At 37.4% G+C, this 24181-nt stretch overlaps 1 protein-coding gene across 1 annotated transcript in view; it reads left to right on the forward strand.

Annotated features, from left to right (window-relative positions):
• CNTNAP2 (contactin associated protein 2) overlaps nt 1-24181 on the forward strand; it is a 1356273-nt gene that overhangs the window by 86028 nt on the left and 1246064 nt on the right. Inside the window, exon 4 of the mRNA XM_026479097.4 lies at nt 8553-8746. Coding sequence (XP_026334882.2) covers nt 8553-8746 — 194 coding nt within the window. The remainder of the gene's footprint in view (nt 1-8552; nt 8747-24181) is intronic.

Below are 24181 nucleotides of genomic sequence, written 5' to 3' on the forward strand. Positions count from 1 at the left end.
TGTATGTTACACCTATGAAACCATCACCACAATCAAGATGATTAATACGTCCGTTACCCCAAGAAGTTTACTTTTGCCACTTTGTAACCCCCCTTTTTTTAAGATTTTATTTATTTATTTATCAGAGAGAGAGAGGGAGAGAGCACACAAGCATGGGAAGAGGTAGAGGGAGAGGGAGAAGCAGGCTCCCCTTTGAGCAAAGAGCCTGATGCAGGACTCATCCCAGGACCCTGGGATCATGACCTGAACTGAAGGCAGATGCTTAACTGACTGAGCCACGCAGGTGTCCCTGTAACCTGCTTTTCTCCCCCTCCTTGTCCCCCTTCCTCCGGCAATTACTGATCTGCTCTTGTTCCTGTATATCATTTTGCATTTCCTAGAATCTTATATGGATGGAATTGTACCATATGCACTTTTTTGGTCCTGGATCTTTTCAGGTTATTTTCAGATTAATCATGTAGTGTGTATCAGTGTCCATTCCATTTGATTACTGAATAGTGTTCCGTAATGTGGATATACACCATTTGTTTATCTGTTCATCTGTTGATGGACATGTGGGTTGCTTTCAGTTTTGGTCTATGACAAGGAAAGCTGCTAAGAACATCGTGCACAGGACTTTGTTATGTTCACAGGCTTCATTTTCTCTTGGGAAAATACCTAGGTGGGGGATAGTGGGATCGTATGGTAAGTAGTATGAAGCCGAAGTACCTTCGTCCATGTAGATGATTCTTTGCTCAGCTCTGGGTGGTTTCTCCATATATGTATGCTAATCATTACTCACCTGAAGACTTGAGGAAGGCCTCCTGCTGCCCTTTCTTTTGCTTCTGACTCCAGCCAGCTGGTCTCAACAGCTCTCTCTTCTCAATTCAAAGACTCCACCATGGTCTGCCTAGGTTCTTTCTAATGTCTCAGCCTGGAAACTCTCTCACGATAGGAAGCGGGGAAGTAGGACTCACTTCATTTTGTCCTATATCTCAGGGATCCCAACCCTTTGTTGCCTCATATCTTATGGTCTTGCAAACTGTCATTTTGTATATTTTGACTGCTTTTCCATTGTTTCAGGTGGGGAAGTAAATCCAATCCCTATGACTCCATCTTGGTCAAAAGCAGAATTTCTTGAATTCTAACATGTTTCATTTTTTCCTATATTGACTTCTGTATGAATCCTTCAATATTACCTTTCAGCTGAGCGATTCTTTCTGAGGTAACATGTAATTTGTGTATTTTCCTCTGATGGAGTTTTCTTTTTCCTGTCAATGACTACATTTTTATATCTAAGATCACTTTTTGGTTCTTTGTAGTATCTGTCTGTAAACGCTTTATTTCTCCTGGTTGTATCTGATCATTACTGCTGTTTTTAATGGATACATTACTTATTTTATATTTTTGAGAACCTAAAACATATTTATTTCCACTGGTCCTCAATGGTTCTTACATCTGAAGTTAATTTCCATTGAACTTTTGACTTTGTTAGCTGACTTTGTGGCATTTTTCTTTCCTGTGATTTGAAATGTTGGTTTGTACACTCTTCTTGACAACCAGTCTCTCTGTCTCTCTGGCTCTGTCTCTCACCTCCTTTTCTGCCCGATAGTTTTGTGACTTTATTCAGCTTCCCACGTCCCCAGTCCAGAACCACATCTGACATGGATGACCTTGTGCCTTTGTTGGGCAGGGTTATTAGAGAATCACAAGTCTGGTCACTGAGTCAGTGGTGCGGAGCTCATATATACCTGTTTTCTAACTTCCTTTTTTTAAAAAAGATTTTATTTATTTGGTGGGGGGAAGGGGCAGAGGGAGAAGGAGACCGCCCGCTCAACAGGGAGCCTGACTCCGGGTACCATCCCAGGACCCCGAGATCACGACCCAAGCAGAAGGCAGACACTTAACTGACTGAGTCACGCAGGTGCCCTGTTTTCTAACTTCTTTGAGCACAGGATCATCTAAGCCATATTTCTAAGTCAGTAAGCAGCTGGTTTAGTCTTGTCTCACAAGCAAGTTAGTCCTGGGCCAGTCTTAATTTTCAGCCCTGACCCAGGCTTCCTTTCTCTGACACACATGGAGAGACTTATATTTACCAGTATTCCCCAGGAGCTGGTGCCCCGCTGCCTCTGTGTATTCCCAGCCCCTGACTCCAGCCAGCCTCTGCTTTGGTCCTACCCATTGCCTTGCATTTTGGTTGCATTTCTTGTGCATGGAGATGCTTATCTTAGTTTTTATCCTGGCTATGTCTTTTCAATTTTCTTTTTATCTGTCTTATCTAAAAATACTATGTATTTAGAGCAGAAGGAGGCCTCCAAGCCTGAACTCATAATACGATCTTGCCCGAAAGTCTCCTTTTCAATTTATTCTTTTCATCTGATACATATTTTTCAACCAGTTATTAAAGGTGGTTCTATACTTAATTGAAAAAAAATTTTCTACCTTTTTCTTTTAAATTAGAATCTAGGCTTATAATCTCTGGTGGTGTTTCAACCACCCACTTGGGCATAATGTTTATGCAGGAGCCATTTATCACTAGAAAAGAAATTTCAAGCCCTCTCTTGAACCACCTACTAAGTTTTTCTTTTCTCTCAGAAGTACTGAATTATAAATTATAAAGCAGAAATGGCCATCATAATTACAAGCTTTCCCGAAGTTTAGAGGGCTAGTTTCATCCATTTCTCCAGGTTCTCCATTATAATTTATCACTCAAGTAATCCCAGTAGAATGGGACACTAGAATATAAACACTATGTATCTTTATAATTCACACACACACACACACACACACACACACACACAATGGGTGTATGCATGTGTGAGAGAGGGGAAAAAAGAGAAAAGGGAAAGACAGAGAGGGATGAAGGGAAGGTCGCAGAGGAGAGGAAGAGAAAGAGAGGGAGGGAACAGCATTCTTCCTGCCTAGGGAATGGTAAGAGTTCTCTGTAAGTGCACATCTTACAGTTCATGCTAACAACTTACTTAATCTGAAATCTACTGAAATTTTTGGATCTGTTATTTCCAAATAAGAGTTAGTGTTGTCTTCTTAGAAACTAAGAGTTTATGACTATTCAGTATCTCTACCTCCTCTACCTTCTCTTCAGCTTTGCAGTGTTTTCCTTTGAGCGATCACAGCATCCATTGGGAAGGCATTTGCCCTCTTACACTCTCCACAATATGTTGGGGAGCACTTCTGCTCTCTTATATACCATTTTCCTGAGGTTTTTGTGATGAAAGAGTTATCATCCTTAATCCTTGGATCAATAGAGGCTACACATTTCACAAGCCAAATGAACAAAGTAATCAACTTCCCCAAATTACACTGCTTTATAGATCAAAGAGAAATAGGAAACTTTTCATTGATCTTTCTACCTTGTTCTTCAGGAAAGCCTGACATTTGCCCTCCCCTTGAGGTTAATCATTATTCTCTCCACGTGTACTTCGGCAAAGGAATAACTTTTAACTCATATTTTCCCTTCTTTTAGAATTTTGCTTCCCTTAAAGTTGACAATAAATTCTACTTTTTAAAGTAGTGAGATTAATGGGATTAAGTAGTTGTATGTTAATTGCCTCCTTATTGAAAAACTGTAATGAGGCAAAAAATTGGGTAACTTAAAAAAATTTATACTGGTATATTTTTTGAGGACTAGTTAGGAGTAATATTCTAATTTCACTGAACAATTAATTGCTCACATTTGCCCCTCTTCAGTCATTGTAATAATCGTGTATTTACTTCGATGACCAAATCACCTTGTTGCTTTTGGTAACACACAGATAGAATTTTCTATGCAGTTAGCTATAGAATTTCCCCTAAGTTGGAGCAATATATCTAAAAGATAAGAAAGTATATTTATAATCTCTTGATGATGGGGTATGTCATTATCCCAGAAATTCATCTACAGCTCCTCTAACATTTTACAGAATTCTAGGTAAAATAGGCGTGTGGGTGATAGATGACCGTAGGGAATATTAGATGCTGCAATAGGGAAAAACAGCATATAGATAACACGCACAGACAGAGACAACTAACTCCCACTGTTAGCGAGCAGATTTCAGGAGAGTGATTCCAAGGAGATATTGCAGATTGGATTCCCCGGGATACAAATTCTAAGATGGAGAAGAACATGTAGGGAATTTATTAGAGAGTACCTTTGGGATGGACAGCTGTGGAAGGGGAAGGGATGAAGTGGAAAGAGGCAGAGGGAGAAGTTGAGATGCAGTATAGTCTCAGGGGAGGCCTCGACCAATTCTGCAGACCGCCATGACCTAGCAGTTTTCCCAACTTGGGGCGGGAGGAAGGACGGCCCTTTCGAACTCCTGGTTGACCAGTCACCACGTGTGTACAACCCCAGGAAGGGACGTGCCCTTGGATACAGTGCCTCTTTTTCACTCAGGAAGTTCCTCAAGAGGAATTACAGCTAACGACTGTCTCTCAGCAACACTGAAATAACTGAGGTAATAATTCCTCCTGTCATTGAAGGAGGACCTGAATGGCATATCACAGCATCCACTGCAGGAGGTAATGCTTGCAGTCGATGTGCTGATCCTTGAAGGAGAAGTTACACTTTCTCACTTTTATTGGAACATGTCACACCCTTGTTTATATATCGTCTGTGGCTGCTTCAACCTACGATTGCAGATGTTAGTAGTTCTGCCAGAGGTGTATGGTCTGGAAAGCCTAAAATATTTAGTATTGAACCCTTTATAGAAAAACTTCGCTGATCCCTGATATAGGGTTATTACCTTCAAAGAATATTCTATCACTCCCTGGTAACATAAGGAACACAATACAGAATGTATTTTTCCTTGCCTCCTGTCCTTTGTGCTATCATAGTCCTAGGTTTTACTTCTACATCTGTTATAAACCCTCTAATTCATTATTACTGTTTTTCTTTTAAACACTCCATTAAGGGCACCTGGGTGGCTCAGTCAGTTAAGTGTCTGCCTTCGGCTCAGGTCCTGATCCCAGAGTCCCAGGATGGAGCCCTGCCTTGGACTCTCTGTTCAGCAGGGTGTCTTCTTCTCCCTCTCCCTCTGCCCCTCTCCCCACTCATAGTCATTCTCTCTCTCACTCAGTGTCTCTCAAATAAATAAATAAATAATATTTTTTAAAACCCACTCAATTATGTTTTAAAGAAATTTGAAAGCACAAACAAATATTTTATCTTTACTGACATGTTTACCATTATCAGCATTCATTTCTTCATATAGAAATGAGTTTCAATGTGGGACATTTTCATGGAAGCTGAAAAATTTACATTTATTCAAGTATGTACCTATGGGTGATGAATTCTCCCAGCTTTTGCCCTAAAAATCATGTTACTTTCATGTTTAAAGGATATTTTTGCTGGACATAGAATTTTAGATTGACAGATTTGTTTTGTCCTTTCCCTTTCATCCTATCAGGTGTCATTCTGTTGTCTTTTGCTTTGCACCGTTTTTGCTAAGATGTTATTGCCCTCTGGCTACTTTTGAGATTTTTCTCTTTAGCATTGTTTTTTTTACCAGTTAATTATCATGAGACTTGGTGTGTTTATCTTTGTATTTATCCTGCTTACAGCTCTGAATTCCTTAGATATCTGGATTTACTATTTTCAAGCGCTGTTTCTTCAAATGTATTTTTTAGGGGTGCCTGGGTGACTCAATGGGTTAAATGTCTGATTCTTGATCTCAGCTCAGGTCTTGATCTCAGGGCTGTGAGTTCAAGTCCTGTGTTGGGATCCACACTGGGGATAGAGCCTACTTTAAAAAAAAAAAAAAATAGGGGCACCTGGGTGGCTCAGTCAGTGGAGCATCCAACTCTTGGTTTTAGTTCGGGTCATGATCTCAGGGTCCTGGGCTCCAGCCCAGTGTCAGGCTCCAGGCTCAGTGTGGAGTCTGCTTAGGATTCTCTCTCTTTCTCCTTCTGCTCATCTGCCTCTGCACCACCCCCTGTGCTTGTGAGCTCTCTCTATAAAATAAATAAATAAAATCTGTAAAAAATGTATACCCCCCAATCTCTACCTTCTCTACTTTCAGTTCTCTGTTTGCATGTTTGTTAGGACACTTAATATTATCCTATAGGCTACTGTTCATTTTTAGGCCTTTTATCCCCTCTGAGCTTCCATTTGATGGTTTTTAAGGCCCTGTATTCAAGTACACTAATGTTCTCTCCTCAGGCTGTAATCTGCTGAGCCCATCCAGTACATGTTTCATTTCAGGTATAAAAATAGTTCAGAGGGACACCTCGGCAGCTCAGTTGTTTAAGCGACTGACTCTTGATTTTGGCTCAGGCCATGATCTCACAGTTGTGGGATTAAGCCCTGCATCAGACTCCATGCCCAGTGTGGAACCTGCTTAAGATTCTCTCTCTCCCTCTCCTACCTCCTCTCTCCCTCTCCCCCCCTCAAAAAAAAATATATATATACACACAAACACATATATGTATATACATATATATATACATGCATATACATATATACATATATACACATATGTATTTCAGAAACATATATATAGTTATATAATATGAAAGAGAATATAAAATGAATATATACATATAGTTCAGAAACTTCCATTTTCTCTTTTGTTGTATATTTTCCCCATTAATATCTCATATTTTTCATTCAGTATTTTATATTTTCTTTCAAATAATGGAACTAATTTATAAGCTCAGTTTTAAAGTCCTGGTTGGCTAATTTCATCATCTCTGTTATTTACAATCTATTTCTATTGACTGACTTTTCTCTTGTTTAAGTCATTTTTTCCTTCTCCCCCAAATGTCTAATATTTTTGAAAATTTTTATACTGGATGTTATGGATGCTATGTGGTTGAGCTTGTGAATTTTCATGGCCTTCCTTAATGAGGTGTTGAGTTTTATCTGAGCAAGGAGTTAATTTATTGGTAGGTCAGATTGATCTTAATTCAGGCTTGTTACCAACCTTTATTCAGATGTGTCCAGAGTAGCCCTTATTTTAGGACTAAATTATTCTAATCTTTCTGAGGTGTCTGCTGAATGCCTAACATTGTTCAACGACCTCTCTCAATCTTCTCTAGTGTGAAGTTAAACTATTTCTAGTCCTGGGCTCCCTTTTGTTGTTATTCATTTCACAGTGGCCTTTACCTGGTCTTGTGGAGTCTTGGTCTGCAAATACACAGCTTCTGATTCATACAGAGTCTGGACTCCAGAGGCTCACTAGTGATCCCATGCAGATTTCCAGAGCTCTTTTTCTTTATAGCTGGTACTTTGTCCTACAAATTCCAGCTTCCTCAGGAGCTTTGATTTTGATATGTCTCCATCTCATGACACTGTTGTACTCTGTTTGCAAGCCTCTTTCACGTGCCGCGATCCAGAAAGTGAACCAGGCAGAAAATATATGTTGGCAGGGGTCACCTCATTTGTTCATCTTCTCTTGCGGAGCCGGGATCCTGTATTGTCTGTTGGCTAATCCCTATAAAGAGGAACTTTATACATTTTGTAATTTTGTAATTTTACTATGGCAGGAGAGGTATTCTATCAGAGCTGAAAGCAGAAATAAACCATGTAAACATCATTAAATGAATGATATATCTGTGATGATTCACAAAATGGTTTCTATTATCACAGTCCTCATAACATAAATTATTTTATTATCACTTTTAAGTTTTTTATTTGCAAAGTGCTACATATATATTGATACACTGTACATGGGATAATTTCTTGAATACTTTTCTACCATTCACTCCCATTAGTAGCCAAACTCACTCAAAAATTTATATTGCCCCTTAGCACTAAGCATTATACCATATTTTCCATAATATATTTACATGCAACCATAGTTATTTTATATAGTAGTATAAACTAAGAGTATTTTTGTTCTATACTAATGTTAATTTTTCTAATTTTTTTTACATTTTTGTTATTTAATAATTTTTATATTTTACTCCTAAGAAGTTTGACTTCATTTAGTTACTGAAATTATTTTCTTTGAAATGTGATTATCAAGAGGCATGGGTTGAATATCTCTTAAGTATTAGTGAACACATTTCCTGAGTAACTATATACCTTAGTTCTCATGAGTATGAGGCTTAACATATGATTAGGCCTCATCTTAAGAACTACTAGTATTCTTTGAACTCTGAACTTTTTAACGCAAAAGAGAGTTCAGAGTTGTATGTAATTGCTTTTTGTTTCATTTATAATCTACTCAAGCATAAAACCTCACATGAGGAAATAATAGATTGCTACATTTTTTTTTCCTTGTGATTTTTAGTTGAAGAATTCATGGTAAATTGATCAACCCTCAGCCAATTAGACTTTGACATGTACTAATAAGATCTAATTGAGGAATTATGAAGACATTGCTCAGGAGAAAATGAGCACATAATTACACTATAAAGAGGTTAGAGTATCGATGTTACCCAGCTGGAAGAATATTAGATGAAGTCCCAGTGGCATCTATAAAGGACACCCATAATGTATTTGTAGAAGGCCAGTGTATCTGCAAAGTAGAATGTATCTGCTAAGGCCAATTAAAAGATGTAGAATAATCCATCGTCAATTGTAGAACTTCAACTCTAAATCCATTTTCCTCTTTTGCTTCCACCTTCTTCAGGTGCTGGGGGATGGTCTCCGTCTGACAGTGACCATTATCAATGGCTTCAGGTTGACTTTGGAAATCGGAAGCAGATCAGTGCCATTGCAACCCAAGGAAGATACAGCAGCTCAGACTGGGTGACCCAATACCGTATGCTGTACAGTGACACTGGGAGAAATTGGAAACCCTATCATCAGGACGGGAACATCTGGGTGAGTCGCTGTCAGAAAGGCAAACACAGAACTGAGTGGCAGATTTGTGACCCCAACCCCTCCAAGTCCTGGCGCAGTTCTAGGGAGGTGGAAAGGGTTGGGTGTGACCTGGCTGAAGGTTAATTGTTCTATTTTTGTTTCTTGTCTTTCTGTGTGTGTCCTCTGGTACTTGCTGAAAGAGAAAAGAAATGTGAGTGAAGCCAAAGAAAGTGGGGAAATGGATCTAAACCCCATTGTGCCTTGCCCCACCCCCTGCCTTTCCTAAATGGCGAAAAACCCTTATCTTACAAAGTGGATGTGTCCTCTTCCCTCGTTTCTAGTATATTTCACAGAAAACAAAATCTCTCAATAAAACTGTATTGAAACCTGAAAAAAAAGGTTAGGTAAATAATTTAATGATAGTAGAATACTAGAATTTCTTTAAACACAGTATTTCAAGTTACTATATTTTTGTCTGGAGTACAGATCTGAAATGGTACAAACTGTACTGAAATACTGAACCATGAGTCAACAAAATAGAATGAAAAAAAAATTCCTAACTTACGTTCTCATTCCTTACTCACCCTCCCTCTTACTTGCCTCAGACTGTCTCTGTTGAAGATATTTAGTTAAATCTTTAAAGGACAACATGTGAAAAGGTCTACTGCCAACAGGGCTTGGACGAACTGACGGGCACTGGGCAGGGGACCGTGTACCCCGAAACACTTTACTTTCTGCCAGAAGCAAGTTCAGTTTTTCATTTTGCTTTAATCCAGGCCTGTTCAGATGAAGTACCATTCACTGAGCTAGTGACTATTTATGTATAAAGTGGAAAATAAGGTAGAAAAAATGGTTCTCTTTTAAAGAAAAAACAAATGGAAGACGAGCCCTAGCTCTAGTGCATATCAGGTTTCACACTGAACATCCCCTCCCCAGACAGTTTTAAGTATATTAAAATATTACTGGTCTTCACTCTGAGGTGTATGCACTTGTCGATATTTGTGTATTCAAAGCCATCAGGAAGCCATTCGTTCACTCATTCATTCATTCTTGGTGATTGAAGAAATAGTTTCCTCTGGCTGCAGTTTATATCCAAGGTTAAGGCCAACGGGTCGCAATCTGGGCTATCCATTTGAATCACCTAAAGGAGTTTTAGAACATATGGATTCCAGGTACACCCAAACCAATTAAATCTGAATCATATAAATAGAAATCAGGTTAAGGATAATGATAACTTTTTTTGAAGACAGAGATCTTCAATTCAGGTAAAATATTGAAATTATGAGAATATAATTTAGAGGAGTAGGAGCAGTGATTTATGGCAAGAAAAGAAATGTCCTATACTATCTATTACATATAATTATTATATTAGTGGTTTAGACCCTTACTACAGATCTATATTCATTTTATTCTTTTATTTTGAGAGAAAATTAGTTTAAACCATTCACCCTTAAAATATCTCGGTTAAACTGGAAAGTTGTGTGTATCCAATCAAAAGTTCAGCACACTTGAATAAAATAGTTTAAAATACTAAATTTTGAGGGCTCTACCTTAGTTTAATTATTTTGAAAAACACCCATAACCAAAATCAGGTAAAGCCATCAATATTAAACAAAAATAAAAAAGAAGGAGTAAGAGGAATTTCACTTTTTAAGTTGTGTCCTTAACAGTATTAGGTAGAGCACTGGAAATTTTCAGCTTGATCAGGGCCCATTCTTAGAGAATTTGTATTTTAAAAATCCTCAAGTAATTTTTGTGAGTTGAGAGAGTCTAGAGCTCCTAGTTTGGGTAGGTAGTCATTTCTACAGCAGTATCCAATGATCATAACTGTCATATAAAATCAGGATATAACATTCTGATAATAAAAAGTCCTCCAGGGGCACCTGGGTGGCTCAGTTGGTTAAGTGTCTGACCCTTGATCTCAGGTCAGGTCTTGATCTCAGGGTCATGAGTTCAAGTCCTGTGTTGGGCTCCATGCTGGGCAAGGAATCTACTTTGTAAGAAAGGGTCCTCCAGAGTTGTTCTTTGGATATAACTTTTATCAAGCAATGATTGTATGGCAAAAGCAGATGTATATTGAGATGGATAAGCTGTAGGAAGCAAGGAGAAGGGATAATGTCTTTTTATGGAAAGTCTTCATCTTACAATTAAGATAATTCAAAATCTCAAGCCCAATTTATGGAAAAGTCATTTTCAACTCTGGATATGCAATAGAATAACCTAGAGAGCTTTAAAATATATGGATGTCTGGGTCCCACCTCCAGAGATTTGGTTTAGTTGGTCTCTGGTACAGCGAGGCATCAGGATTCTGAAGTTCCCCCAGGTCATTCTAATGTAAAGCCAACATGGAGAACCATAGTTTAGATTGGTTTTTGGCCCATAGGTAAGGACACAAACGAATATTAGAAAATTAGAAAAGACCTTCCTCAAAATTTAGCAGAGAGAAAAAGACTGACCAAACAGACCAATCAACTTTGAATAGACAATTAAGGCTCAGACCACAAATTCTTCCAGCAAAACATTCATTATTTTCTAACTCTCTGTGGATTCTAACTTAAAACCAGATAAGCATCTTGGTGATATTATTTGAGGGCTGCAAACCAGACTCCAAACAATCTTCCACATTTCTGTTTTTGTAAGGTTTTTGTCCCATGATTGAGAGTGTCAAATCCTCTCCTATCATAATGCCCTAATGCGGTAATATAGATAGCTGGTAAAATACAGAGGCATTCGGGTTTTAATTTACTTATCAGATACTTAAGCAGTTAGGGATAGTTCATTCTGACTAAATATAGACACATAAGTTCAAAGAGCTAAGAAAGGTAGAATTTTCCAGGGTGACTTGGACTCTCTGGGTTTACATAAAATACCAGGGGTTGAGTGAGAGAGACAGGGCCATGCAATGGAAATATCACACACAGTGAAGGTAGGCTTCATCTCCATACACGGCTCTCAGCCTTTTGCCATGGTGTTAAAGAGTATATTTAGTAGAAAATATACTCTACTGTTTTCTGCCATTCTGGTGTTCCTTTTGTTTCTCCCTTTCAAATCCTATATTTTTCATTAAAATAAGTATGTGATGAATGATTATTTCTAGATGAAACTATAGTGAGCCAATTATGAAACTTCAGAAATCAAAACAAGTTTGAGACACAAACTACATACTGTGAAATGTTTTAAGTGCCAGTGAGCCTACAACATAATGATTACATTCCTTTAATAACCTGTGACAGAAATGATTTAATCCTCATTAATGTGAAAAATAGTCCCTTGGTTTGATATATTCTAAAAAAATTAAAACTCATTGTTTTCTAAAAATTTTTGAGTACTTTAGAGCTTGTCTTAACATGCATTAAATGATTAAAATTCAGCATTTTGAAATCTTGACCAAAAAATACACATCGGTCAGACATAAGTTTATGAAAAATGTAATTAAATATTACATTTTCTTTAACCAACTACTGCTTAATGTAATGTATATTGCACTTAAGTAAAAGATATTTCTGAGGGTGCCTGGGTGGCTCAGTCAGTTAACCATCTGCCTTCAGCCCAGGTCGTGGTCCTGGAGTCCTGGGATCCAGCCCCACGTTGGACTCCCTGTTCCCTGAGGAATCTGCTTCTCCCTCTCCCTCTGCTCCTCCCCCACTCATGTTCGCACACACGCGCTCTTGCTCTCTCTCTCTCTCTCTCTGAAAACAAAATAGGTAAGGTCTTTAAAAAGAAAGAGATGACATAGATTTGGATGGCTGTTTAATGGACAACACTCTATACAGTGGGAAGTTTCAGAGAGTCAGAAAATGTTTAAGCTGATACAGTTACAAAGTTGCTTTCCCTATCCATCCCTAAAATGATTGATGAACTGAGAAGAAGACAAGGCAATGTAAATTCGATCACTTAAGTATTGCTTTCAACAAATGCCAATGGTTATTATTTCTATAATTATAGGAGGGATGGACAACACAACTAATTTTATTATAATATTGTTATTAAATGTCCATATGGAGAATCTGAGTTATCTTATGACCATTGGATAAGGTTAAAAGAAGTGAAAAACAAGGCATGGCAATGAGAGATTATGACAATTTGACAGGATTTTAAAGTCATTAATCGGACTTGAGAATCTGACTATGAAATGATAATGGCTCTTGAAAATATTCCCGAAGAAGAGTTTAACTGAATATTTCATACTAAAAGATGGGAGTTGCTAAATGTGCTTAACTAGTCAAACTTTCTCATTCCTCATTGATGATAGGAGGCATAATAGAATTCTTTATACTTTATCCACAATGCCATCTCCTTTTATTCGGAATTTTCTTTCTAATGAAAAATCTGTGAAGATTGGTAAAATTGCCCACCCCCCTGAGAAATCATTGCATTTACATAGACCACAAAATTTAATTTGCATACTGCTCTGGGGGTGTTTTCTGATTTCCTAAGTATAATCTGTAGGACAGAGAGGAAATATTCTGTATGAGCATTTCTTATCAAAAGTCCATTCGGCATCACATTAAATAAGAATTCCAGCAGATTTTTGCTATGAGGCTGCATTCAGTTTTGCTTGGGAAATTCAATTACCGGTGTCTGAATGCAGGTATTTGGAGCCAAAATAGGCCCTTGAAGTATTAAGAGTGAATGTCTTCTTTACATACCATTATTGTTTTGCACAACAGTAACATACCACAAGTTTACCTGTAATGTAAATGTAGATTTTCTTCTTTTTAAAAATTTTTTTATTAAATGATGAGCAAATGCTTATATAGTCCTAATGATTTTTTAAATTGGTTTTTATCCTGTCTGTTAATAGTAGGCAGGTATCAAACTAGGATCAGTAACCACTGCATGTATTAGATGGAGAATACCACAGGACAGAAACGTTTGTGATATTTAAATTACACCATTACATATTTATCAAGAATATAGGAATATATAGGTTCATATTCTCTAAGCAATATTAAATAGAATACTAATTTGCTAGATAAGTTAAAAACCTGGCTCACTTACATGCTTTTTTCCACACACACTCACACAGAAAACTTCATTGTTTCTAACAAATTTGAAACATTTAAAAAAGCTGAAAAGCAAATAATGGCAGATGAATTTATTAAATTCTTTGTTTTTCTGAATATCAAAATCAGTAGCTTGAATATGTATTCTCTACCTCCTTTTTAACCAGATATCTCACCACCTCGTTCCCTAAAACATCTTTGTAGATTAGCATATAACTAGGTGTTCAGTAAGTGAAAGCCAAGATATGGATTCAAAAGACCTGAATTCAAGTATCTGGGTTCATATATTTGGTTCGTAACCTTGGAGAAGTCACTTTGTGCCTCCAATTCCTAATCCGAGAAATGAGAATAATGCCTCTTGGGTGATTTACATGAGATTATATAAGTAAAGAAATTTTGCAAGCTAAGAGGGCTTGAAACATGTATATTATCAATTGACTATACAAAAGCATTCTACAAAACTAGTAGCAGCATTCTAGTTTGTATACAAAACTCCGGTAGTATTTCTTTTCAGTCAGAATAGTCTGTGATGATAATTTTCAGAGTTCAGTCCCCCTCTATCCTTTCCAGATACATTCTATCTCTGTTTGCTCTTACTCATGATTTAAAATATCTGAAAATATTTTAGGTGAAGGAAACGTGACTTAAAATGGGAAGGGGCGTGTGGACAAACCTCTGCCATATCTTCCAGGCAACAAATGGAGTGGCCATTGGTAGACAGTGCAGTGCAGGCTGGACTTCTGAAGCATGGCTGGTAGTCCTAGCTCTGTGCCAAGTGCCTTTGCAGGGCTTGTAACAAATTATTTGTTACCATAATGATGGCCACGTGTCCAATGAGCCATGAAAGGGGAGATTGCTTAAAAAATGAATGGATTCTTCTGTCCTATCTTTTCAACCATTTGTTGTAGTGGTTGCACTAATTTTCCAAATCACTTCAAAATCTGTTCCAGTTATAAATGTAAAACATAACTATTTCACAGTTCAATAGTATACTTAGAGTCTTTCAAACAAATCTAGACTTTTTTCCTGCCTTTGAAACTAAGGAAGATAACCATCCCTCTTGCTTGCTCATGTGTCTTTCATCCCTTTCTTCACTTAGGACACTAATGCAATATTTTTCGCCACCAGGGGGGTGGGAATTTCCCTGATTTGTTTATGTATGCACATGCATTGTGGCTGCAATCACTTATTTGGGGAAAGGTACGTTCAATTTTATGGCTAATTTATTGAGAAATAAGACACATCAGAATAATCTGCATTAAACCATTTCTAAAATGACCCTTGATATAAATGGGATAAATTTCTTTAGGACTTGTATAAAAAAAAATTTCCAGGGTGAATTTAGAATAAGCTTCTTATTTCTGTGAAATACATTTTCTGTTTACACCCCTCTTAGGCTGGGCGATATTTTTAAAGTCTCATGAATTTTAATAAGTTGAGTGGATATTCCAGATCCTTTTGCGTATACTATAATGCCTCTAGGAGTGGATTTTGATCACCTTTCTAAATACACATTTGTATTGTGAGATTCTCATTTTAAGAGGTCGTAGGATTTTGTCCTGCATCAATTTGTGATTCATTCAATATTCTACACATATACCCATATGTAAGAACCATGCTAGCCAACATGGTTATATGTTTCATTTTTTTTCCAAAAACCTGGAAGGTTAAAGTTAGATGGTGTTAATAATAGTGACATATGCTGTTAGGTAAAGGAAAATGGTATAATCTTATATGATATGGATCCTTACTTCTAACAGTATATTATTCTTCATAGTGTAGTGTATTTTTCATATATGAGTTAAAATAGAATATATGTAGTCATTGTTCTAAATTTTTTAAAGTATATTGGATTGCTTGAAGACCAATCTGAAAGAGGAGGTGTTCTCATTAAGCATCATGATATCACCAGGTGTTTTATTTTGTGCTGGACTCGGATAATGGAGATGCTAATATTTTTCTTATTAGACCAAGGTGGGCTTTAGGTGACATGAGGCTAAATGAATCCAGGTGAATGCAAATTTATGAAAGTGTTGAGAGATAGGTACCTGCAAATATCTTAAATAATAATAATGGATAATATGACTTAAGATGAGTGTCTCTTCTCTGCTCAAGCAGGAACTTAGCAAAAGTTAGAGGAGTAGCAATATGTCTCTGTGGGGGAAAGTAGACGTCACAAAGCCTTCTCTCCTATGGCTGCAGGACCCTGAGAGGCAGTGAAAGTAGCAGCTCACTGGTGTGCTCTAGGATTGGACCACCTTTCACAGACATCTGTGTGACTGTGGGAGATTTCTTGACCTTTCTGTGTTTACATCTCCTCACCTGAACACCGCAGCTAATAACACTACTTACTTCCTTTACCTCAATAGAGATTATTGGTATTAAATTAACAATCCATGTGAAGAGCTTAGAACAATGCCTGGCACATATTAACCACTCAATTATCATTGTGTTATATAAATTTGTGACTTCCAGATGCATTGCTATAATATTGGATTGGATCTGTCCTTGAAAATTCAAAATAGCCTGTTACTTTCACTATATAACAGCTTTTCTGTATTAACATATTGGCATGTGTATTGTATTACATCTGTGCTTCTCAGCCTGAAATGACTAATAACTCATTTTTAAGTATAATTGAGAATGCTAATTTAATTTATGCCATTTGAATCATGATCCTATTAATTGTCACGTGGAGTCTTATGCATTGCAGTACAAATTGTGTCTGGGCGGTTCTTTCTTTTTAAAGATTTTATTTATTTATTTGAGAGAGAGCATGAGCTGGGGGAAGGGCAGAGGGAGAGGGGGAAGCAGAGTCCCTGCTGAGCAGGGAGCTTGACTTGGGGCTTGATCCCAGGACCCCAGGATAACAACCTGAGCCGAAGGCAGACATCTAACCTACTGAGCTACCCAGGTGCCCCTGGGCAGTTCTTTCAGATATGTTTTTTATTAAACTTCAGTGAAAATATGACCGTGATGCTTTCATTAGACTTAGTTTAATAGATTCACTTTTATTAACTTTGGAAATCAAGGAAAATAACCCATTTCTGTCTACAGTCCTCCTCCATATCTTCTTAGGGTAACTCAAAAGAGTAAGATAACAGATTATAGAACAGGCTTGTAAGTATTAGCTAAACAGATTATGCTACTTAGCCATGAAAGTAGAAAGGCAGGCAGAGTGAGAGACCACTCTGAATGCCAGGTTCCTGAAGTATGTCTTGGATCAACAGCAACAGCATCACCTGGGACCTTGTTAGAAATGCAGACGCTAAGGGACCCACCTCATCCCTTTAAAATCAGAAGATACATTTCCACAATATTCACAGGTGATTCATACACATGTTAAAGAAAGAGTGCGTTGTTTTTCATATTTAAGGAGATCTTGGTGAGGAAGAAGAATTAGAATTGGCCCCTGGGTCTCCAAACCAGAAGGCAGAATTAGAATTTGCAGTGCAAATTGCAGGCAGACTCACCATGAAGAGAGCATAAGCTTTGATGAAAAGGCACTTACTGAGCATCTACTGTTTATTGAGGGTTGGAGATAAACCAGACACAGTCACTGCCTTCTAGGGGTGAAAACTCTAGAGGTCGTGCTGAGCATATAAATTCATAATTTTATTTTATGACTACGTGTGTCCTAATGGAAAGAGGCTTGCACAGGTTGTTCTAGGAACACACACACACACACACACACACACACACACACTTCATTAAGAGTGAGGGTCGTGGTCAACCAAGATTTCTTGAGTTCCTAAGAATTGTTGGCTAAGTAGGTAAGGAACTAGGGATGTAGAGAAGAGAAACAGATGAATCTTCTACTAAAATAGGTAGGAATGGATAGTGAGACACTATACATAATCATATCTTTCCCAATTTTCTTATCACAAACAAACAAATAAAAATCTGACCTTTCTTTAAAATTCAGGAATCTAAAGGATTAGATCAGTAATGTTGATATTATATCATGTAAATATCCAACTTTGAAAGAGCATCGGTGTCTTCTAGGGCACATCTCTGTAGTACTCATAATGCAGAGTTCACTGCCAAGCACATAATAGATGCTTTAGAGTGTACAATTGAACTGAAGTACCTCATTCTGGAGATAAATGGGCTGAAGCTAAGAGACATGCTATTACTTACATTTGAAATCCAGTTATACTGACCCCAGTACTCAATAGGGAACCAAATACCTACTTTGGGTTTGTCAAGAATTGTTATTATTATAATGACCACTTGCTTATTTTGGCTAAATGAAAACAATTTGACTGTATACACAAGATTTCTAGAACAAGATGACATGGGCTCTGGAGCTGGGCTTCAAATACCCTGCTTCAGGACTTAGTAACAATGCATGCTTAACTGTGTTAATCAACATTTTATAGGCCTTAGTTGCCTTAACTCTAAAAGGGATAAAATAATATCTATCTTGTGGGGTCTTGTGAGACTTAGATAAATTAATCAAATTGCTTGGAACAGTACACCATATATATATATATATATATATATATATATATATATATATATATATGTTCATCTTCTTATCTTCCCCTCCTCTCACTTCCTCCTAATTGTTTATCAGTATTATTATTACTATTATCATTAATAATTATACAACACTATAATAAAAGTAGTTTGAAGACCTCACGTGGGTAGTTGATAGGTCTATCCTCAAAAACACTAAAATCGAATTATGAGGACAATGGCTATAAGTAGAGCCTGGTCATCTTGGGCCACTCTCAATATATGTGCCCCTGGTGACCCTGAAGATATCTGTACTGTTTGTCATTTGTATGCCCAGTTTTTCCAAGTAACTAATTTAGTCAATGTTGACTTTGAGAAAAAAACTAATAGAATGTTAAAATGTCTTGGCAAATAAATTTGGATTGCTTGAATAAAGTAGCTTAATTATAGGCTGTATTATCATGCTGGCAAAAAGATGTCATGTTGATAGGCTGAACGGTTCACTCAGTTACTATCAGTGACTTTTTGAGATCGTAGGGGGGAGTAAAGTATAGACTTCTACTTCTAGAAAAAATGTATCACTCTTCCAAATGAAAAGGTTATGTGAGATAAACATCTGTGTTTCTCCCATGGATTTCACGATGTATTTTGATGAGACAGTGGGTCTACTGTTATTGCCATTTGAATGGGTTTATCATCATATTAAGATGCAGCTGTAGTGAAGTCTACAAAAACTGTCCTGTGATTTAGCGGAGCCATTCGGAACACTACCTGCACCAATTAATAAATAGTGAGGGCCAACCAGCATTTGTTGAGATTTCATTAAGTGTTTGATATGCTTTATCTAATTTAATCTCCAAATAACTTGAATGATGTAGATTATTGTTATTATAAAGCCCATCTTATAGATGCAAAAGTTAAGGAGTTAGAGAAGGTAGCACATTCCCTGGAGCACATGGTGAATTAGCAATGGAGCTGGGACTGGAATCCTGGGCTAACGAAGACCCCTTCACCACCATTCTCCTCATCACGATGACTCACCTCAGCTCTTTCTCTCACAGTGAGCAAGAAACTTGCTGACCTCCACATTTTAAATGTAATGTGCTGCACGTGGGTATAATGGCATAGCGTGTACACCTTCCCATTCTTTTTACAAGGTTACCAGTCCTATTGGATTAAGTGCCCAGTCTCCCCCAGTGTGACCTCATCTTAACTACTTACATATGCAATGACCCCATTTCCAAACAAGATAACATTCTGAGGCACTGGGGGTTAGGACTTTAACGTGTGAATTTTAGAGGGATTCAGTTCAACCCTCAACACCTAACTTTTAGGAAAGCACTTTATAAAGTTATGCCATTAAAACCTATTTGCTACCACTGCAGGATTGGTAGTGTTGTGTAGGTGCTTGGGTGGCTCAGTTGGTTAAGTGTCTGCCTTTGGCTCAGGTCATGATCCCAGGGTCCTGGGATCGAACCCCTGGTTGGGCTCCCTGTTCAGCAGGAAGCCTGCTTCTCCCTCTCCTCTCCACCTGTGCTCTCTCTCACTATCTCTGTCTCTCTCTCTCTCAAATAAATAAATAAATAAATAAAATCCTAAAAAAAAAAAAAAAAAGATAACTAGATACTCAGACCAGGCTTTAAAACAAAACAAAATAAAATAAAATAGAATAAGGAATGGTCTTATAAGTAAGACAATGGCTTCTTCTTCTTCTTCTTCTTCTTCTTCTTCTTCTTCTCCTTCTTCTTCTTTTTTTAAGATTTTATTTATTTATTTGACAGTGAGAGACAGCCAGTGAGAGAGGGAACACAAGCAGGGGGAGTGGGAGAGGAAAAAGCAGGCTCCCAGCAGAGCATGGAACCTGATGCGGGCTCGATCTCAAGACTCTGGGATCACCCCTGAGCCAAAGGCAGATGCTTAATGACTGAGCCACTCAGGCGCCCAAGACAATGGCTTCTGAGAGGAGTTGTGCATCTCAGGAAATATGCTTGGGTCAAACCACGAGAGATCGGTTGCTAAGTAATTATATGATTGTCTGCATTCATTTGTTTATAAGCAAAACATGAAAGGAACATTTTCGGAATCCTTCTCTCCTAGCTGGCAAATGAGCCAAAGACGCTTTTGAAAACCATGCAAACTGAACAAACCGACCCCTTGGCCTACCCCATGAAAAGATGTTTGCCTTTAAAAAATGTCCAAGTTTCCAACCTCACATAGCACTTTATTCTGAACTAAACACCATAAACACCATTTGGCACTATAGACATCATGTAATTCCTTGAGATATAATATTTATTAAAAACCAGGTTCTGGAAAACATGCATTCTAAGCAATTATTGACATTTTTTTCTATCAGAAAAAACAAGAGTTTTCCCAAAGATAAAATACCTTTCTCCAATTGAATCTTGAGATATAATTGCTAATTTCATTTGGATTAAATAGGCTCTATTCGAAAACAGCAGGTTTCATTAGTTGCCCTCACAGTAGTCTTCAGAGACAGTTAAGAAACACATCCCCCTGATCTCAGATATGAAAGAAAGCTGAGTTGCCCGGGGCAAAGGTACTGTTCATCTCAGGCCCTCAACAATCACAATTGTTCATTCTGTTCGCACGGTGACTGTCCTGCTTGTGTATTTCTCAGTTTTGTTACAGTATGCTAAGTGGGAAACCGAGCTGTGTGGGATGGCCTGGAGCAACAGGAAAAGGCTGAATTTGTCATAAATTCATTCAGGGTGTTTACATTCAGCCTGGCACAAACAAGTATTTGATAACAGAACCGAAAAAATACAGACGTTTCCTTTCCTTTGAAAGGATTTTGTGATTGAGATACTAGAAGATCTTTACGCTGGTTTGTCCACATGACTTACTAGATAGTAAGGTCGGTGTATGGTTAAAAACCTATAATTTGACAGTTTTATTCCTGGAATAGTAATAGATAGAAGTTACATTTTAACTTTACTTAAAATAAGCAATGTGAATGCTGTCTATTTTTGAGTTTAAAGTCAAAGACCAAAGAAATTATTATTAAGAGAATTCTATGTTTGGAATCAGGGTAAGGGATAATGAAATAGAACACATACACACACACCCATCCCCAACCCTTACTACACAATAACTCTTAATCTTCCCCTAAATTTGGTGAATTCTGTGGATAATTAATAGAATCAAACCTACCTTTCACTGGATTCAGTTGAAATGCAGAGGTGTTAAATATTTTGACTAAGATCAGACACCATTGCTAATACTAACTTCCATTCACTGAGTACTTACCTGATGAGTACTTTCTGTGTTAAATACCATAACAAGACCCTGAAAAGCGAGGGACCAAGTTTGGTCCTTGATTCCTGTGTCCCCTTTGATTCCTGTGTCCTCCCCCTTGACTCTTGCCCCCACCCCAGTGTTTATTCTCACAATTATACCGTATTTAAGAAAATATAACAGTGGGTGATCATATGTATGTCCTCTGAGAGGTTTATTTGTCTTGTTAAATGTTGGGTCTCACCAGCTAGGCCAGTGCTTTGCACATTGAATGTGCTTAGTAAATATTTGTTAACAGATTGACTGAGTTATGAGATTTAGTGAACATTAGAATAATAGTATATAATTAGGTGCACATTTCATAAATAATAATGTTTATTTTCTTAGTTATATGTATAATGGACACTGGTGAACGTTGCACATTCCCACATCTATTGAAAGAAGTTAAAGTGTCAAGATGGTATTTGTGGGAACACATGAGATGCTTAAGATTTCCACAGGGGAGAAAATACAGCAGAAGTTGCAACAGCAAGGAGGTAAAAGGGAGGCTGGGGATACTAACTAGGGCAGGAAAGCTTCCTCTCCTGTCAGACCTGGGGGCAGCTTGGGGATGTGGAGTGAAATGTTAAGGGGCTAATAATATCAAATGCACATATATATTGCAAACTTGAATGTAAGCTGGGCCTTGGGTCAGTGCAGACAATCTGGCTACAGTGTAGAGAGCTCTCTGATCTCATAAAGGCTGAGTGTCAGGATAGCAGTATGGTTTGTGAAGTCCATGCAAAAGGAAGATGTATAACACAGAATGTTATTGAATACATAGAATATTCTATGTTACCATTTTGTTATTGAATACATAGAATATTCTATGTTACCATTTGTGGTAGTGTCAGGATAGCAGTATGGTTTGTGAAGTCCATGCAAAAGGAAGATGTATAACACAGAAGAATGTTATTGAATACATAGAATATTCTATGTTACCATTTTGTTATTGAATACATAGAATATTCTATGTTACCATTTGTGGTAGTGTCAGGATAGCAGTATGGTTTGTGAAGTCCATGCAAAAGGAAGATGTATAACACAGAAGAATGTTATTGAATACATAGAATATTCTATGTTACCATTTTGTTATTGAATACATAGAATATTCTATGTTACCATTTGTGCAAAAGGCAAAAACAATAAACCTATGGTGTAAGAAATCTGGGTAGTGGTTTCCTTTGTAGGACGGTGGTGGCTGGAAGTTCTCTACCAAGGGAGGCTTTGGGGGTGTTGGTAATTGTTTCTTGAGCTAGGTGCTTGTTATACTTGTGGAAATTTGTCAAGCCATATATCAATGTGCACTTTTCTCTATTACATTAAAATTCAACAGTAAGTTTTAGAAGACAACATAGTCAGACTTGAAATCAAGGTCCAGGTCTGAGAGAATAGAAACTGAAGGAAACTGGGAGCTATTATCAGAATTGGTCTCTAGTACCAAAAATAATCGCAGGGTAAAGCCAGTGGGCCAGACAGAAGAGAATAAATAACCAGGGGAGTTGTCAAAGGGCCTTAAAAGTCTACTCGCAAAATATAAGGGAATTATTTGTCTTTATGTGAGTATGTGGGGCTCTATTCACAGTGAACACATGGATACCTGGGATAGCACAATCTACTACTTGCCGATGAAGAGAGTATTTCTAAAAAAAATCATGTCTGGCTCTCACTACCCCTGGCTTGCACGGAGATGAGCACATATAAAGCAGACATCACTGTGTACAGCTAGTGTTCATAGGGACTGTGATTAAGCCAATCTATAGCTACTCCTAGTTTGTTTCTTGTTTGTTCCACTTGCAAGATGAATGTCTACATTACTAAATTTAGTTCACTCTTACAATTGCCATCTATGTAGGACAGATGTTACTGGTCACAGAGGAAGTTTCCATGTCTAAAATGTCCCCCCAATTAAAATTGAGGAAACCCAGAAATGGGCCAAAAAATATGAATATAGAGATCACATAATGGATATAAATGCATTTACTCTTCAGCACAACCTTCTCACTTCTCAATACAGCACCAATGACATGAAAGCTCAGATACACAAATCATTCCCTGAAGCACTATTTGTAATGACAGAATGTTGAAAACTACCTATATGACCAGTTATAGGGAGATTGGTTGAATAAATTAGGCTACCTCTGCAAAATGGGTATGTTATAGCTAAAAAGAAAACTGAGAAATATCTCTGTGAGTTGCTAAGGGGTGGATTTCCTAGATATATTATTAAGTGAAAAGGAAAAGCACAAAGAGCACCTACTATGTGTTGATTTGTGTGTAAGAAATAAGGAATGAGAAAACATGGTATATGGTTGAAACAATTCTGGAAATATTTAAATGTATTCTGGCTTGAGCAAATGAGTAAATATGGTGATGATGTTGGGAGCCATGGCTCTCACGATGAAGAAAGCAAAAAATAAATGGGGAATAGAGGAAAACAAGAAGGAAGCCCTTTAAAAATATGTGTGTGTGAATATGTGCTTATATATATTTGTGTATACAGTATGTATATATATATATGTATATATACATATACACATATATATGTATATATGTATATATACATATACATATACATATATATATATACATATATATATATATATATATATATATATATGTATATATATATATATACTCCCAGTTCAGACTGTTAAATGGGTCTAGAAAAAGAGACATTCCAGTAGCAGTC

The sequence above is a fragment of the Ursus arctos genome, unplaced genomic scaffold, assembly GCF_023065955.2.
Source record: "Ursus arctos isolate Adak ecotype North America unplaced genomic scaffold, UrsArc2.0 scaffold_3, whole genome shotgun sequence".
Taxonomy (NCBI): domain Eukaryota; kingdom Metazoa; phylum Chordata; class Mammalia; order Carnivora; family Ursidae; genus Ursus; species Ursus arctos.